The sequence below is a fragment of the Zootoca vivipara genome, chromosome 10, assembly GCF_965207765.1.
Source record: "Zootoca vivipara chromosome 10, rZooViv2.hap1.1, whole genome shotgun sequence".
Taxonomy (NCBI): Eukaryota; Metazoa; Chordata; class Lepidosauria; order Squamata; family Lacertidae; genus Zootoca; species Zootoca vivipara.
This window is the reverse complement of record NC_142593.1, coordinates 8,481,655-8,500,867: the sequence shown is the minus strand read 5'-3', so window position 1 is coordinate 8,500,867 and position 19,213 is coordinate 8,481,655. Positions and strand designations below refer to the sequence as shown.

General features: G+C 45.9%; 1 protein-coding gene across 2 annotated transcripts; it reads right to left on the bottom strand.

Annotated features, from left to right (window-relative positions):
• Positions 1 to 446: 446 nt before the first annotated feature.
• HABP4 (hyaluronan binding protein 4) lies at positions 447 to 19,002 on the bottom strand. Of its 2 annotated transcripts, XM_035099514.3 has the most exons (8): positions 18,569 to 19,002; positions 11,197 to 11,347; positions 8,112 to 8,273; positions 7,879 to 7,950; positions 7,381 to 7,464; positions 3,912 to 4,080; positions 2,199 to 2,384; positions 447 to 992 (listed from the first exon to the last, which is right to left on the bottom strand). In XM_035099514.3, exons 1-8 carry the CDS (start codon positions 18,879 to 18,881, stop codon positions 936 to 938), a joined length of 1,194 nt encoding a protein of 397 aa, XP_034955405.3. In that variant the 5' UTR covers positions 18,882 to 19,002; the 3' UTR covers positions 447 to 935. The 2 variants fall into 2 exon arrangements, with proteins under 2 accessions (XP_034955405.3, XP_034955406.3); XM_035099515.3 differs by lacking the exon at positions 7,879 to 7,950.
• Between the last annotated feature and the right edge of the window lie 211 nt (positions 19,003 to 19,213).

Here is a 19,213-nt window from a genome sequence, read left to right as displayed (position 1 = left end):
GTAGTGATGGATTGATCAAGGAGATTAATCCTGTATAAAACTTTCATATGTCAGTAGCCTCATGGAAGTGGTTTAAAGTTGTCTAAGGCCAGGTAGCTTCAAGTGTGGTTTCATAGGAAGGAACACACTGCCATACCAAAACAAAAAACAAAAAACCCCACCCTCCAAAGAGAACAAGAGTTCTAACCTGGACTCATCAAGTTTCTGTATGTATGAATGTTTATTGATGGAGGGAACATTCCCGCATTGCAGGACCCCTCCAGCAGTCTGCAGTGATCCAGCCCACCCACACGGCTTTCCAATTATTTCTCTGGTCACCTTCACTCCCAAGACACCCACAGGAAAAAATCCACTCTCCAAACTGGAAACGGAACAAGCTTGCAGCTTCCAAGTGTTATGGAGTCAGAAAAGTTATTGCTGTGAAAAATTACCACCTCACACCCCAATCAATGAGCAGGCTTTTGTTTTATTTGCTAACCTCTCAAAATTGTGCAATTGCTTGCATAGGCGAAGGTACCGGTACGTTTCACTCAGGTCAGAAAAACAGCTGCCAAGTGCCTATGGGGTTTTGCCATCAAGTCTCAAAACAATCTTCTTTTCAACAACCCAAAAACCACCCAATCTGGTATAGCGTACATTTGTGACACCATGGACAAAGAGACATCCCTCTGTACTTGTTTTGACACCATCACCTTGAACCTTTATTTGAAAGCCCTCACGTATGATACCATAAGCCTTCACAAAGCTAATCCCCAAACAGTGGTGCTCAACCTTGCCTCCTAGCCCACAGGATAGGTCTAGGCGCTTAACACAATAGAAGTGCAAAATTCACACACATAAGTCATCTCTCTCTGTAGGCTTGGATGATATTCTTCCACAGCAACATAGAGCTGTTATCGTCACAGCTACTTTTGAGGCGCCATTATTCAGTTCTTTCAAGCTAAAGCAGGGAAATCCTCGGGGTCATCGGGGTTTGGAGCAGTGGTGTGCATCTAAAAGGAAGAAGAGCACATCTCAAAACCTTTCTGCTAGTTAGATAATAACTGGCGGTGTTATCTAGATCCTGAGATGCTCATAAAATTTGACATCTCAGTCAAATTGTACATCTCAGTTTCCATTATGGCACTGCAACCTTCAAACCCAAGTATTATTTACTGTAAGCCTCTATTAAACAATGGATGGGCAGGGTCTGTGTACATTAGGTATATAGGATTTCTCCTGCATGCTCAGATTATTATTATTTTTAAAAAATAATTTGTAAAGGCCAAGTTCTTAAATTCTGAAGAGTCTGAAAATTCACAACTATAGCATTTCCATTTGAATTAGAATTAAAAGGGACCACAATTCAACCACAAGAAGTTCAACTGGGCGTCCTTAGGTCAATCACTCTTGGCCTACCTACCTCAAGAGCTGTGAGAATAAAAGGGGAAGGGAGAGATCTATGGCCAAACTTGCAATGGCAGGATAGAAGTGGAATTATTCCTTTGTTTTACGGTATTCTAAATTCTGCCTCCTTACTTTATTGCTCTTTCCCCCACCAACAGTGCCTGCTATGGCATCCTCACAAACAAAACTCCTAATTTCCACCCAGACAGGTCAGCCCATCAGTTAGCCGTGGTCCTGAATCAGCAGTGGGCTCATAAATTTAGATTTCCTTGCCTCTCGAGACTACAGACAGGTCTCAAACACTCTATTTCCCCCAAACTACTAGAGAACTCAGATGAATTCCTAACCCATTTTATTCCCAATGGGTTTTTTAAAAAAAGTTCCTGAGAATTTGACAAATCTACATAATTGAGTTTGAGTGATTTGTCTAAACCAGGGGTCAGCAACCTAAGGCCCATGGGCCACAAGCAGCCCACAGGGGTCGTTTAACTGTTCCATGAGCCACCCCCAAACAGAGTTGCCCGCTCAGCGAGTCCCCACATGCTGTACTGAACCAGCACAGCGCAAGGACTCGCTTCCGCGGTGCCGGAAATCACGTCTACATAGACCCAGACGCTGGAAATCACATCTGCGCAGACGCTGGAAATTGCGGGCATGCGCAATCCAGCCCAGAGGGATCTCTGTTGGAGTGAACTGGCCCAGGCGAGGTAAACCTTGCTGACCCCTGGTCTAAACTGTGGTGAAGTGCTCAGTCTGCATTTGCTAGACCTGGGAAGGAGGGCTTAACACAACACACTAATAAGAAGCATTACCATCACTTCTGGCCTGTGTCCTCCTGAGTCCTCAACTCTCCGGACACGCCCGCGACCTCCCCGGGCTCCTCTAGCTCCACGCCCCGGACGAGGCAGGTTCCCAAAATTAATGTCCAGCTGAGAAGTGATGTCATTTGCTGCTTTCCGGAAAAAGTGAGCATCGTCCTCAAAATCCTCCTTCAGCACCTAGAACAGAATTTATCTAGATTATAAACACACAACCTGAATTCTTTCCCCCCAAAAAGGAGCACCCACCAGACGCTTCCTAGGAGCTATGAAAGGGGGACATGAAAAGGAAACGGTTGCAGCTTAAAAACAAAACAACCCAAAAATTGCTACAATGTTCTCACCACACCTTTTGACCCAGTGGAGACCTATAAGGGTATTTAGAGTAGGCCTGGGGAAACTTAGTCCTCCAGATGTTTTCGGACTACAACTCCCATCATCCCTAGCTAACACGACCAGTGGTCAGGGATGATGGGAGTTGAAGTCCCAAAACATCTGGAGGGCCGAATTTCCCTATGCCTGCTGTGAGAGGAGACAGCTCTTTTATTTAAATTGGCGCTAATGACAAGTTGCTCTCAAAAGTGTACTAACACTGTTAAACATTTTACAGTCGTACCTTGGAAGCTAAACGCTTTGGCTCCCGAACAAAATGGCTCCCAAACTATCAAAACCCGGAAGTGAGTGTTCCGGTTTTTGAACGATTTTCAGAAGCCAAACATCCGGCACAGCTTCCAATTGGCTGCAGGACGCTCCTATTACCTTGGCATTTTAATAGCCAACTTTTTGTCCTTTGCAATGTGCTCTGCCGGAGATGCTACACTGTAAATACTTTTAACCATGGTTTGTACATCACAGAAATGATCAGTTTTTTAAATAAAAATCTACATTTTATTAATAATCATTGGCAATTCACATGACGCTTTTTCTTGGGCTCTAAGCTCAATAAAAGCACAAGGAATAGCCCCCTTAAATCAAAGCGTTGTGGTTTATTAGGTGTTGCAGAGGAAGTTGCCTGGGTCTTATAAGCTTAAATATTGGTGCTTTTGAGAAGAATCTGCCTATCATCTAATCCTCAATGCAACTATGAAGAATTACAACCATTTTATTTGCAATGACACTACAGTGGTACCTCGGGTTAAGAACTTTACCTCAGGATGAGAACAGAAATCATGCGGTTGCAGCAGGAGGCCCCATTAGCTAAAGTGGTACCTCGTTAAAAACAGTTTCAGGTTAAGAATGGACCTCCAGAACGAAGTTCTTAACCAGAGGTACCACTGTATTTTATTTAAAACCTAAAATATAGGGAACAATGCAAGAAAAGCCCTCATGAAGTATGTATGGGGTGTGCGTATCATAATTTTTGGCAGTCACACCACAATACAAATCATAAAGACACCTGGCACTCAAAAAAGTTTCAGAAAACCCACATATTTCAGTTTTGATTTCAAACTCTGCATCACAAGTCTTCAAAGTAGCAAACAAGACAAAGGAAAAAAGCTTGTCTGGGCAATATGACTGAGCCATCAAGAACAGAAAAACACTGCTGGAATTTTAAAAAACCTGAGCAATTCCCAATACGTGCAAGATAATCTAATGATGTTTCATCTGTTCAGACTGTCTCTGTATGTTTCAGCATAATAAAGCCATTTAAAAACAACAACATAGGATTGAAAGGAAGAACCCTTTAAAATCTAAGTTTTTGCTTACATCATCTCTGTATTTTGACTTGTGAATCACCACTGCTTTAGAAGGAACAGTGGTTTCAGGCTTCCGGATGTTGAATTCAGGCTTTGGTCGACTTTGCTCCTGAAGATTTTTCCACTCATCCAACGTCATCTCTTGAACTACTTCTTCCACAGGCTCCCCTTCAGCAACTCTAAGGGGTTATAGTTGTAAAGTAAAAACCATTAGCCTCTAAGAAGGCACAAAGGGAAAGGCAGAGTACAATTGAAGGCGCAGAGCACTGAAAGTGAAGCTTTCCTTTATAAGCAACGGTAAGCAGAGCTTGTACCAGTGAGAGGAAGCTGCTACAAACTATTGCAGTATGGAATGCTGCTGTTCCATCCAGCCATTCCCCCTTCCAGGCTACTCCATTCCACCACAACAGACTGCACTCCATTGAGTATACAGAGAACTAATGGGGTAACTGAAATGGAGTCCTGAAGATTTTTCTTTTCAACTCCTGCATGCAGACCTTGAGGTTCCCCTGAGCATGTCAATACTTCCCCCATGTGTTCAAACTTCTGGAACTCAAAATATGATTTCCAATACTGTGGTACCTTGGTTCTCTAACGCCTTGGTACTCAAACAACTTGGAACCCAAACACAGCAAACCTGGAAGTGTTCCAGTTTGCAAACTTTTTTTGGAAGCCGAATGTGCTCCGTTTTGAGTGTTACGCTTCTGTTTTGAGTGCCATGCTTCCGCTTTGAGTGTTATGCTGAGGACTGTTTGTTTTTGCTATTTATTTTGCGTTTTTGTTTTTGCAGCTCTCTTGTTTCTGTGACTGTGTGGGAACCCAGTTCAGCTACTGATTGTCTGACTGCAGTACATTGATTATTGCTTTCATTTTATGGATCAATGGTCTCGTTAGATCATAAAATTCATGTTAAGCTGCTGTTTCAGGGTTTGTTTTTTTAAAAGTCTGGAACAGATTAATCCATCTTTGCATTTCTTTCTATGGGAAAGCGTGCCTTGGTTTTGGAGCACTTTGGTTTTGGAACGGACTTCCGGAACGGATTAAAAGTTTGAGAACCAAGGTGCCACTGTGCAGACCTCTATAGCAGGGTTGAGGGAAGAATCCAATGGCCTGAAGTCCACCAAGCCAAGTAGCCCACCAACTCCTGGGGAAAGTAGTAAGCCCAGGGCTGATCAGCAGGTCATCATTTTCCTCCCCATCAAAGCACTGAGCTGGGGAAAGAACTTTTCTTACCAGCAGATCCCTGCAATGAGGATATAAAGTGTGCTGTCTGCTGTTCAGAGAGCAATCTCTGAAGAGCTGGCTGCAATTCTCTCCAACACAGTGCAGGAAAACCCTTTCCCAAACCTTGCAAATATGCCTCTCCTTCCACTTGCATGCCAGCAGAGAAACAGGAAGGAGCTAGGATCTTATAGCAATCAGGGGGAGGGCTATCACTCATTGGCAGAGCATAGCCTTGCAAATGGAAGGTCTCAGGTTCAATCTCTGGTGTCTACAGGCAGAGCTTGGAACATGTCATCTGAGATCCTGGAGAGCCTCTACCAACCAGCGTAGACAATAATGAGCTAGACGGACCAATGGAGTAAAATTCTGTATAAGCCAACTCCTTATTGTTTAATGGTGTGCAAAAGGAAGGAGCTGGACCTTTGCAAGGTAAACAGAAGGCTTTCCTCCCCATTACAGTTCTACACTGGAAAGGGAAACCATGCGCTTTGCTCTTCAGAGATTCCCTCTAGCTCATCATCTCAGGGCTGTGCTGGAAGGAGAGGAACCTATTGCCCACCACCGCAATGGGAAGGAAAAGCACACTTCCTGCTCCTCAGGATGCATCTGCCTGCCTCTAACTCTCTGGGTGTCTACCCACTGGTACTCTAGCCACATGTGCCTGCCTATTTGTGTGAGCATTCATATCCACAAACTTTTGACCATGCCCACTATTGCTTCTGCCCACTGCTGCCATGAGGCCCTCAGAAAGTTGGCCAACAGCAAAAATGGCCCTCAGCCCCCCCCCAAAAGGTTAGTCACTCCTGGTCTACAGGATTCCACCACTATTTTTAACCTACTATACGAGTCAAAGATACACCTGAACCTTACTGTTTCAATATTGCAAACTCGTTTCACCAGTTTCTAAAACACTGACATTTGCTGTTCAGTATTGCTACAGCAAGTCCAAGATCAAAACCATTATAAGTACATTAGGTTTACTAGCTGTATGCCTAGTACAGCCAAGAAACATCTGAGATATCCATCTAACCCACAGAGCTTGCATGCTCATATATACCTATGTCAAGCATTTGCCACAGGAAAGAGAAACAGATAATAGTTCTTATTCCCTGCAGGGAGTTAGCCCGACATAGCCCATTGGATGGGTATATTTCGCAGAACAATATAGGTATTTGATAAGAGTACTTGGATGGAACAGAACATGGATGTTATGGCTGTGGCAATAATTCAGCTGCCAGTTACACAATGGAAATAGCTAACTGGGAAAGGAGTCTTGTCAAATGTAACACTAAATGCAATCTTCACCAACCAGAGAAGAGTTGCTGGGGCGTATTGATTGACTGATTGACTGATTGATTGATTGATGGTGCATTATCTGCCTTAACTGTTTCATGAGACCTCAGTTATCAGAAAAGCTTTAAAACAGGAAATTAGGTTTAGCTGCCAAGGAAAGAAATGCAAGTCTTATAAAGTCAGAATTTGCACAAGGAGTTATATGCACCAAGGTTTGTATCTAACTTAAGTCACACTCTAGCAGGTCCATTAGAATTAATGAACCTACATTACTCATATCCATTAATTTCAAGGGGTCCAAACAGAAATAAGATCAGCTACAAATGTAACATTGCCAGGTACTTATCACATAGCCTGCCACTATTATTTTTTTGATGAAGTCACCCAGTGTGGGTCACAACTTGGGCAAGCCTGTTGTAGAATGTTGCATTGACACTCTATGCAAGGTGCAGCTTGCCCAAATTTTATCTGCACCACTTGCATGATGCTAAACCAGGGGTAGGCAACCTAAGGCCCGTGGGCCGGATGCGGATGATCACCTTCTAAATCCAGCCCGCGGACAGTCCGGGAATCAACGTGTTTTTACATGAGTAGAATGTGTCCTTTGATTTAAAATGCATCTCTGGGTTATTCGTGGGGCCTGCCTGCTGTTTTTACATGGGTAGAATGTGTGCTTTTATTTAAAATGCATCTCTGGGTTATTTGTGGGGCCTGCCTGGTGTTTTTACATGAGTAGAATGTGTCCTATTATTTAAAATGCATCTCTGGGTTATTTGTGGGGCACAGGAATTCATTCATTTATTTATTTTTTCAAAATATAGTCTGGCCCACCACACATGGTCTGAGGGACGGTGGACCGGCCCACAGCTGAAAGAGGTTGCTGACCCCTGTGCTAGACAATGGGCCATGCTTTCCAATAATGACTTAACAACAAGAGCAAGATGTTCAAAACCAGCCCATACTTGGTTGGAGATTCTCCTTCAGGTGCTCCTGGATTCTCTTCTGTTTCTGCGGTCTCTTCCATAGGAGCAGTCTGTTCCAGCTCACTGTAGAAACATTAAGAGCACCAAGTGAACTCGTCGGTAACCAAAAACTATACTCTGTAGTGTACTCATACAGGCTGTTCAGAATAACTACACCTTCGTGTCTCACTGGAGAGATGGGGGCATGCTCAAACAAGAGCAGTCTTGGAAACTAGCACATTGCATTGTGTGCCAGTAACTTGATGACAGAAATATCACAATACTTTTAGCAGAAATTTTAGGAACATTAAACAGAATCCACACACTCAGCAAACAGACGGTAGCAACAAGATTCTGGAATTTTTGCCAATTTCTTAGATGCAAGATCTGAAAGCTAGGAGGCGGTGTTCGTAAACGATAGATTATGACCATACAGCTTGGAAACTATGTTCCAACAAGACTACAATCCAGGATATAACTACTAAAACACTGGCATACCTCATATCATCCTTAACTGCTCCCCAGTTGCGAGGTCCACTTCCACCCCTTTTGTCTTCTGCTCTGACTCCTCTAGAGACATAAACCATTGTCTTTTTAGTCCCCATTTTTGGAAATTAAAAATATGGTATTTGTATAAAACAGTTGTCCAAAAGATTGGTTACAGATGCAAATTCACACCCACCCCCAAGTATCACTAAGATGCTGTTAAGCTACTAGACCACCACACTTACGTTTTGTCGCTCCCACTCTGTCGGTCAAATTCCCGCTTCCCTCTTTGATCAAAGCCGTTGAAAGTCCTGTTCATTCCACCACCTCTTCCTCTTCCTCTCATTCCACCTCTTCCTCCCCCGCGACCTCTCATTGGCCTTTCCCGATCAAATCGGTCTATTGGTCTGAAATATAATTCACCTTAGCTTGACCCAACGTATCTTCAATAGGTTAACACCGTTGAGATGCAATAGAAAAGCAAAGCGTTACATGCAATACATTTAATCGCGTTAAAATTACACACGGCGTAGACTGAAAAAGCAGATAGGGCCTGATAATACAGTCAAACCTCAGTTGTCGAACGTAATCCATTCCGGAAGACCGTTTGACTTCCGAAACGTTCAGCTACCGAGGCACGGCTTCCGATTGGTTACAAGAGCTTCTTGCACTCAATCAGAAGCCACGTCGGATGCTTGTTTAATTTCATTGTACACAGGTTGTACAATTACAATAAAGGTATTAATTATTATTATTATTATTATTATTATTATTATTATTATTATTATTGAGTTCCGAGGAACGTTTGAAAACTGGAGCATTTACTTCCGGGTTTTCAGCATTCAGGAGCCAAAACGTTCAAAAACAGAGCCGTTCAAGAACCAAGGTTTGACTGTACAGTGGTGCCTCACTAGACGAATGCCCTGTAAGACGAATTTTCCGCTATAGGAATAGGTTTTGCGATTGGAGGTTGCCTCGCAAGACGACGAGGTTTTCTATGGCCGCCGCTTCGTCTTGCGAAGCGTGCCCATAAAAACCTCCGATCACAAAACCTAGCAAAAGGGGCATTCGTCTAGCAAAAGGGGAACCAGCTGTAGCAAGGGAAGAAGGCAAAGGAACATCAGCTGAGAGGCGCTGACAGCTGTCAGTGCTTTTGAGCTGATCTCCCTTTGCCTTCTTCCAGCGCTGCAGCTGGTTCCCCTTTGTGTTCCGCTGGTCTCTGCCGGTGAGGGGCAACCGGCAGAGACCAGTGGAACACAAAGGGCTGTAGCGCGGGAAGAGGGGAGGGAAGTGGAGTAATGGATCCGTTCCCCCACTTCTCCCCCCCCCGCCACGCCACGGACACCCGGGAGCATAAGATGGGGCTTCGGAGAAGCGCTGGGCCTCTCTGAAGCCCCGTCCGATGTCGGCTTTGTGCCAGGCGGCAGCGGGAGAAGCAGAGGAACCGCTTCTCCCGCCGCCGCCCAGCACAGAGGGAAGCCAGCTTAGTGCCGGGCGGTGGCAGAAGCGGTTCCTCTGCTTCTCCCGCCGCAGCCTGGCACACAGCTGCTTCCCTCGGCAGCCGCCGCCTGAAGCCAGGCGCCGGCTACTGAGGGAAGCGAAGCCGGCTTTGTGCCAGGTGGCGAGAGAAGCAGAGGAACTTTGGCTTGGCAGCGGCGGGTTTCCCCAGTAGTGATGTATGGAAGTGAGAGCTGGACCATAAAGAAGGCTGATCACCGAAGAATTGATGCTTTTGAATTATGGTGCTGGAGGAGACTCTTGAGAGTCCCATGGACTGCAAGAAGATCAAACCTATCGACCTCACCTGGAGTACTGTGTCCAGTTCTGGGCACCACAGTTCAAGAAGGATACTGGCAAGCTGGAACGTGTCTAGAGGAGGGCAACCAAAATAGTCAAAGGCCTGGAAACGATGCCTTATGAGGAACAGCTTAGGGAGCTGGGTATGTTTAGCCTGGAGAAGAGAAGGTTAAGGGGCGATATGATAGCCATGTTCAAATATGTAAAAAGATGTCATATAGAAGAGGGAGAAAGGTTGTTTTCTGCTGCTCCAGAGAAGTGGACACGGAGCAATGGGTTCAAACTACAAGAAAGAAGATTCCACCTAAACATTAGGAAGAACTTCCTGACAGTAAGAGCTGTTCGGCAGTGGAATTTCCTGCCAAGGAGTGTGGTGGAGTCTCCTTCTTTGGAGGTCTTTAAGCAGAGGCTTGACAGCCATATGTCAGGAATGCTTTGATGGTGTTTCCTACTTGGCAGGGGGTTGGACTGGATGGCCCTTGTAGTCTCTTCCAACTCTATGATTCTATCCATTCTTAAAGAAATCAGCCCTGAGTGCTCACTGGAAGGACAGATCGTGAAGCTGAGGCTCCAATACTTTGGCCACCTCATGAGAAGAGAAGACTCCCTAGAAAAGACCCTGATGTTAGGAAAGATGGAGGGCACAAGGAGAAGGGGACGACAGAGGACGAGATGGTTGGACAGTGTTCTCAAAGCTACGAACATGAGTTTAACCAAACTGCGGGAGGCAGTGGAAGACAGGAGTGCCTGGCGTGCTATGGTCCATGGGGTGACGAAGAGTCGGACATGACTAAACAACAACAACAAACCCCCTGTTGTCTGCTCTCAAAGGTTAAGGAACCCTCTGGAACAGAATGCGATGTGGGCATGGAGGCCTGCAGGGGTATGTAAATTGGGAGGACTTCATGTATGCTGCTGCACAAAAGTAGAAGTCCTCACACAAGACATCTCTGCTTCTGAGCTGCTGTTTGAATTCTTTTCTAATGAGCAGCCAAAGTTTGATAGAGGTTGCAAAACATTTCACTCCCCTCCCACTAGAGTTCAACACACTGTAAGGTGTGCTTTAAACAGAAATAAAAATCCATGACTATACCAACCCACAAATCTAGGTGCAGTCCCAACACCACAAAGTATGATAGAACAATTCAGAAATTCAAGAGCTTTCTCTTTATTTTTTACATACTGCTGTGATAAAACAACCGCCTGAATTGTCTTTTGAAGAGAACGATCTGCTCCAGATACGTACTGTAAACCAGAGTCACATTTACAATACGATGCGAGTCCAGGTCATGTAAGCAATCAATTTAGCTCAAAGCAAGTTTGAAGCTCGAATAGGAGTAATGCAGTCTAGAATTCTAAGACTCAGGCACATGGGGATAACCCAACCAAGAAAAGAATGAAAATAAAGACTTGGTTTTGTGGTTGAACATCTCTAGGAACCAGCAGTCACAGATCTAGCCAACTGGTAGCTTGAAAAATGAGCTCTGAAAGTTCTTTCGGGTACCATTTGATACCTCCTTCAACAGCGCATACCTTTCTAGTGTTAACTCCGCTTGTCTCTCCATTTCATGAGGACGGTACTCCCTGAAAGAAGGTCTCCATTCAGCTTTATCTTGCTTTACCTCTGTGCCTCGGTTTTCATTCCATCCCTGCTGTTCTCCCCTTTTTGGAGCTCGCTTCTGGCCTGTGGGGTATAGAACAAACATGATTTTATTAGGCAGATGAACTATGAGAATCACACAATGCTATCGGCTGTTAACTGAGACACCTAGATTCCAATCAGATTGAAAGCAGTCTTCATCATCCTAAAGGTAAAGGTAAAGGGTCCAGTCATGACCGACTCTGGGGTTGCGGCGCTCATCTTGCGTTATTGGCAGAGGGAGCCGGCGTACAGCATGACATAGCCGCTTCTGGTGAACCAGAGCAGCGCACAGAAACACTAGGTTGGCAGGAGCAGGGACCGAGCAACGGGAGCTCACCCCGTCGCGGGGATTCGAACCGCCGACCTTCTGATCAGCAAGCCCTAGGCTCTGTGGTTTAACCCACAGCGCCACCTGCATCCCACTTCATCATCCTAGTGCCCTCCAATATCCTGGATCACAAACCCTATCAGCTCCAGTCAGCATGGAGGCTGGACTCCAACACAATGGGAAGGCATCAGGTTAGTGAAGGATGTCGTTCAAACTAATGTACAGTAGTTTGAACTGTGTCTGCCAGTTTGTTTTTCTACCGTATGTTAACATCTAATACTTAATACTTTACGAAGGGAAATAAATAAGTTATGTAGAATATTGATTTGTTTTAATGCATTTTTAGTTTAGTGCTAATTTAAATAAATAATTTTTAATTATTTTAAATAACCATTTTATATTGCTATTACCAATAATTTTGTTTCATTCTTTTTGTAAACCACATTGAGGTGGGTTTATTTTTAAACTATCAAGTTGTACAAAATAAATAAGTGCCCAGCTATTTTTATCTTTCTTTCTATTTATGCTGCTCACTTGAATTTCTTGATGTACTTTTTATTTGTTTAGAAGTGTATTTCTCTAGATGTATTCTACGGTATGAGTGGTTCCAATTTAGTCCTGCACAGAGTAAGCCCACTGAAATTGGTGAAGTTACTCATAAGTAACTTAAGTCCGCTGTTGTAAATGGGTCCACTCTTGAGTATGACTTCTATTTTTATTTTGTAAGCCACCTTGAAAACCTTCGGTCAAAATGCAAAGTACAAACTATAAACTACCGGTAAGTTAAACAAAACTTCAAAATGTTATGTGCACCAAATCTAAGCAAAGTAGATTAAAAAGTGATTGTTCAGCTTAATTTCACAGCCCATTGTTAAGTGTTACAACTTTCAGTGTACAGCATAAAGCTTGACAGTATGCAACTGATAATCAAAAAAGAAAAAGAAAAAATATGTTCAAGCCCAAATCTGGCTCAAAGATACCACTGACAGCAAACAAACATTCACTATTGTTGATTGGGCTTTACAAATTCAATACAAGCAACTCAGCAAGAAAGCTCAGCTATCCAAGTGGGCAGTTCTTGTGCAATTTATATATTAAACACCTTTTAGAAAATACAAGTATTGGTGCACAGCAAAAATCTATGCAAGAAGATGAGGAGAGTTTGCAGATTGCAAGGAAGATGTGCTAGATGCAGGAAATAAATCTGCATAATTTTTAATGGGCAAGCCAAGAATGGTTAAACAGGCGCTAAAGGGTCTTCACTAGCTCCCAGTATGTTTCAGAGCACAATTCAACATCGGTGCTGACCTTTAAAGCCCTAAATGGCCTTGGCTAGAGCCTTCTGGCGGTTCCCTCATTGTGAGAAGTGAGGTTACAGGGAACCAGGCAGAGGGTCTTCTCGGCAGGGGCACCCGCCCTGTGGAACGCCCTCCCATAAAGAACTACACAACTTTTAGAAGACATCTGAAGGGAGCCCCGTATCAGAAACTTCTTAATGTCTGATGTTTCGTTATGTTTTTATGTTCTGGAAGCTGCCCAGAGTGGCTGATGAAACCCAGCCAGATGGGAAGGGTATAAAGAAAACAACAGCAACAGCTATGATTTATTTTTTATTGATCATGCATCAGAAGTTACGGCACCACCACTCAACCAGCTAAGTATCACACCCTCCTTATTTATTTGCTAGATAGTTAGAGTCATAAAACAACTGGAAGGACATAGTGAGATACCACGCTGAAAGAGATCTGTTCCCAGTGAACTTGGAGCTTTCAATATATGGGAAAAATAAGGGGAATGGCTGTTGGGAGACATTACATCACCTTGGCCTCTCTGCATAATTTGTTAGATCTCATCTCTCATCTTCTGTGACTACCTACAAGCCTTCAATGTGAGGAAGAAAAACTTGTTTTTCCAGAGATGTTTCATAAAGGAATCCTGCCCGTGTTGTCATGCTACCAATGACCACAATCCAAGCAGCAGCATGTATAAAGGCTTGTTCCACAGGGCTAGCATTTTCTGTATCCCAGCAATTTTCTGGAATGAAGACATCTAAAGTGCCATTTCACAGAATCAACAACTGATGACCAAGCAGAGCCAAGCGGTTTTTCTTCCCCCTTGTTCCTGTTCCTGCCCTAGCAAGGAGAGGGGCATTTTGGGGTCCACCTGAGGTGCCAAAATGCCTTGGGCTAGCCCTGCTAAGACCTACAAATTGTCTAAGAAATTAAGGACATAGCATGCATATGTTTACTATATAAATATGCCCTGGCAAACAATTCATTCGACGTCTTCAGTATGTATTATACCCACTATAATATTACATTATATAATCATGTAGGAAGCTGCATTTTAAGCCATAAAGGATAAAAGTTTTAATGAACTAAGAGCTCTTTAGCGAGCAAAGGGCTATTCTACAACCCAAGAGGTTTACTTTTATAATTATATGGTTTCCTATTTGAGTTAGCTGAATCTCATACATATTAAAATGCTTGTGTACACACACCCTAAGATAATTACAGAGATACGTTTTAAAGGCTGTAATTTTTACAAGTAAAATAAGCCTGTGCTTATGACTACACAGCTGAAATTGAATGTATAACGAATTCTACAACCCTGAAAAAGGATTGCAGTTTTTATCATTAATTTAAGTTTGCATCTCAACTACTGTACTGGCAAAAAAAGAAACCTAAGCAGTCCTAGATTTCAAACGTTTACCACCCTCCACACGGAGCACGCAAAGTAGCAAGAACAAGGGGGGGGGGGGGAGGAGAAATCAGCAATGATGCCTGGATTAAAGTTGCATGTGACCAGGTAAATGGCATTCCCAAAGAAAAGACCCCCATGAATTTTCCATTATGTTCAGAGATTTCATTGAAGCAAAGTTCTCCCAAATCTCTTTCAGACCACTGTTCGGGCTAGGGCCCAAACTTATCATTTATCTGTTGAGTTTTTAGACAATTCTTCTTCACCCAATAGATTACACGGTAGTTCACAAAACAAAACCCCAACATCAACTTTAAAAAAAACCAATGCCACTCAAGTTTAAATCATGAAATCTGAAAACTATAGCAGCAGTACACCACAGCAAGACATTAAATGCAAGACATTCAAATGCCTTGACCAGACATTTGAATCCCAAGAATGTTGGGGGCTCATCTGTTCTTACAACAGAACCAGTCATTTCTAAGAAGAGGATTCTATCCCAGTAAACCAGTATAAAAGTCTTGTTACACTATGAGTTGCTTGATTCTTCAAGCCTGTATGTAAATGTATTGATAGCAGAAATGGATAGCTTAGATCAGACTTCCCCAAACTATGGCCCGCGGGGCTCATTTATGCGACCCCCGCCACCGCCGCCTATTCTTACCGGCGCAGCACGGCTGCCCACTTCCGGGTCGCTGGAGCATCAGAAATAGCTTGTGCGCATGCGCAAGTGTCATTTCCAGCACACTTCCAGGCTGGAGAAGGCCCATGCGCACAAGCTATTTCCCGTGTTCCAGCGACCGGGAAGTGTGCCGGAAATGGCATGTGCACACGCGTATGGGCACGTGCTCCTGCGCGCTCCGGCCCACAGTGCAATCAGCACTGGCGGCACCAGCCCTCGGCGAGGTAAGTTTGGGGCCCCCTGGCTTAGACGCTATCATCTGAAAGGATCAAAAGAGCACAGAGCTGCCAATTCCCAGGGAGAAAAATGACCCAGAGAAACATACAAAAAGTTAACAAATTAAATGTGAAAACAAGCTAACAGCTACCAAAGACTAACACTCATCCTGTTGATATGATGGGAGAAGATATAAGGAAACTTATTAATAAAGCAGCACTGACGGAGAATGGACAAAGTTCTAAAATGACTAAATCCCTACTGCTTTTTAGTTAATAACTATTCAAAGCCCCTTTTCACCATTTCGAGAGGGGCAAAAATGAACATAGTGTGACTTCAAGAGATATCAACCTAACCTAAAGCAAAGCTTAGTGGAATGTGATTTGCATGGAGATCTGCTTCCAAGGTTCATTCTGCTGTGGTGTCATGGTTACTGAGTGTCCAACTAGGACCTAGGAGACCACGGTTTTAATTCCCACTTGGGTTGAGAAACTCACTGTGTGAACTTGGGCCTCTTGGCCTAACCCACCTCACCAGGCTGTTGTGGGGATAAAATGAGGAAGGGTATGTCACCTTGGGCGCTCAGTGGGGGGCGGGGCGGGGCGGGGCGGGGTGTGCTATAAGTGCAACAAATAAATAAATATTCAGTTCAACAGTCTTGTGTAGCAAGTCTCAGAAACAAGCTCTGCCAGGGATTCTCAACAGCAGCTGCCGATCAGAGTCAACTGTGCTAGGCAGCTCCATAGCCAACATTAGCATGTATATGACACAATTAGCAATAGGGTCATACATTGTGGAAAGGGGAAGAACAGATCATAATCCTGCAGATTTTGGACAATGTTACCGGTTAGGCCAAGGGTGAGAAGCCTCAGGCTCAGCGGCTGAATGTGGCCCTCCAGGCATCTCTCTCTAGCCCTTTGAAAACTCCACAGAGCCACATTACCTCATAAGCAACTTATGCAGTTTTTTGCGTGGCTAAAATGTGTCCTTGCCGTCTGATAATACCTATTGCTTGGCTGGAAGCCCTTCACTTGTGGGTTGGGGGGTTGTAACTCACTGAACAAATATTAAGAGTGGCATCAGCTGCTCACTACCAGCCTCCAGGACACCCCCCCCAAGTGATCCTTAGGCCAAATAAAGTGTTCCACGCCTCTAGTTTACACCCTAGACAGTTTAGGCATTCACATCTCTAAAGAGGAGTCTGTATACTTTCCCCTTTGTTCTTCTGTGGAACAGTAAATTTAATGGAGAAGGAAGCAAGGACACTACAGACATGATAAAATGTTCTCCATCTGATCTGCCGGGTTCAGATTTCCACAGAGAATGTGATGTGTGACCATTTACAATCAACACACGACCACAGGCAGCTGCACCAACTCATGTTATTGTGTGACAGATAAACTGTGCTGCTGTGATGAAACAATTGCCGTAGTCCATGGATATCCCATCTCTCTGCATATGTGTGTCTGTAGGGAGAAACAGGACATATGAAGATTTTGGGCAGCTCCTCCAGTCCCAAGTACAAACTGGTTAAGAGTCAAGATATAGAAAGTGAGAGACTGGGGACACCCAGCAAAAATACATATTGTGTACATAATTTGATCCAATATGTACAAGACATATTCTGAAGTATGAATGAATGTCTAACACCCAGTTTTTACATTTCAGTGACCTGCTAAACCATTCTGCAGTGCATTTTTTTTACTTAAATCTTTACATCATGAAATTTTATATTAAGCTGTGTGCAGTGCATATGCGTATTAGGTTTTACTACACTAGTTATCCCAAGCTGCAATGTTTTTCAAGTGATTAACAAGGCACACATTTTTGTTCTGGATTAAAATTGGAGACAGATTCACAGAAATACATGTATTTGTTCATCAGCAGTACTTGAGGGAGGGAGCACCTACATTTGCTTGCCTGGGTCTTGAAATCTATGGGAAAGGCCCTCTGCATGGCTCCACCAATGGCTACAGCCTTTGTGGCAACACACGATAGCATGTTATCTGAGGTGGCACCCTGCCTGGGGAACTCCTTTGCATCCTTCCCTTCGAATAATGCCATTACTGTATTCATAAATTGGCAAGTGAGGGTGGAAAACACATCAATGTTTCATGGGGCAGCCCTGCTCTGGGAATCGTCAGGTGTCCAATGTTTTAGCTTAGGTTCTCAGCACAATCCAGGCTTCCTAGTGGCACATGGGTTGGATACAACTGCCCCTACTGCCTCATACATTTGTATCCTGGCTCTTGCACAAACCGAGTTGTTCACAAGTCACAGAAGCAAACTCCTAGGGGCAGAGGTCCCTTCGGCCCCTCCAATACAATATTGGAGGGGGATCATCATCCCAAGTTGGATGGGCATTACCATTCAAATTGTGTGTGTGATCGATTATCTGCCCCCTCCCCCACCATTTTTCATTCAAGTTGGCACTCCTGCCACAAGTGCAGTTTGGCATGCAAAGAGCAAGGGGACAAAAACTTGATTGGACCTGCGTTTTCAAAGCCGGTTTCCAAACCTTCAGCTCAAGAGCAGCAAAGAAAGCTCTCTAGCAGGAGCACCCCTCGTTTCGGGTACTGCTGAGCTCAGGGCTTTGGAGATCGGCTTCAGCCCCAAGGAATTAAGGAGCCCTGAAGGCAGCCGAGCGAGCCCTTTTTGACAGCTCGGCGTCAAGCGACTTCCCCCCGACGGAATTAATTGGGGACAATGCCGGGCGGGGAGACTCGCAGGCTCTTGGCGCCGGCCAGCCCGCGGAACGAGAACGGGAAGGCGGAGCCCAGACGCGGCCGCAACTTTTCGCCCTCATCCCAAGCGCCGCCCGACGCCACAATCGCCCGCCTTGTACGCAGGCGGCGGCCCTGCCCTTCCGCAGCCGGCAGAGTCGCCCACGGCCCGCGCAGGGAGGAGTCGGAAGCCGACCACGAGGTGAGCGCCGGCGCAGCCCTCCTGTGCGGAAGGGAGCGCCGCTCGCGCTCGCCTCGGGCGAGAGGAGGGCAGGTGTGCCGCGTCGGTCCAAGCGGCGATCGCCGGGGCGGCAGCTGCTGCGCCTCCATTAATTCGAACCGCACCTGCTCTGCTCCAACGCCCCCCCATCCCGTCCCAATGTCATTTGCAGTCGCGAATCCGGATTCTCCTTATCCCGCCCCGGCCCATTCAACCCAAAGGGCTCCCTCGTTTAAAGGGCGTCGCGGGCAGGACAGCCGACCCAAAGCCCGAGCCTAGGCGCGCTTCCTCGGGGGGAGGTGGAAGAGGCTCGTTCCCCAAGGCTTCCCCACCCCTCGCTAGGGAGGCGCGCACGCGGCGCCCTCCCCGTCCCCGCTCCTGGTCCCTTCCCTACCGGGCACTGCTGGGGGGCTCTCCGGCTGCAGGAAAGAGGCGCCTTTGCGCTCCTTCTGGGATTCCCTTTTGGCGGCGGCGGCGGCGGCAGCGGCGGCTCCTCCCGGGCCGGGCTTCCTGCCGGCCGGGGGGGCGGCGGCCGCCTCTTCGCGCTTCTTGCTCTGCTGTTTGCGCCGCTCCGCCTCGCGGAGGATGTCGAAAGGGTCGGACTCGTCGTCGAGCAGCTGATGGAAGCGGTTGGCGACGGCGCAGCCGAAAGTCTCCTGCATGGCTGTGGCGTGGGCCACGGGGCTGGCCAGCGCGCCCTTCATCATTGCCGTAGCGGCGGCGGCACCGACGGCCGCCCCTTCCCCGAATGCGACAGAAAGAAGCGAGCCGGGCTCAGCGCGGCCCAAGTAACCACGCCATGGCCGCTCGCCCGCCCAGTCCGACTGTACTGCCCAATCGGCGCGCCGGCGTCGGCCCCTGAGGCGCTGGCCGCCGACCAATCCGCGCCCTCCGTGCCTCATGGTCCTACCCAATAATGCACCTCGACGACATTCAGAGCCACCGGCCAATCAGGGAGCTCGTGCCCTCCCCAGCAGACCAATGAAAAGGCGGAATCCCTCCCTCCGCTCGCACAATTTCCCACGCCGCTGGCTTATGA

Coding starts and splice junctions, on each gene's coding strand:
- HABP4 (XM_035099514.3), bottom strand. CDS start 18,881: ATGATGAAGGGCGCGCTGGCCAGCCCCGTGGCCCACGCCACAGCCATG. Junction 11,348..18,568: donor GAGCCCCCCAGCAGTGCCCG/GTAGGGAAGGGA, acceptor TATACCCCACAG/GCCAGAAGCGAGCTCCAAAA. Junction 993..2,198: donor GACACAGGCCAGAAGTGATG/GTAATGCTTCTT, acceptor TCTTCCTTTTAG/ATGCACACCACTGCTCCAAA.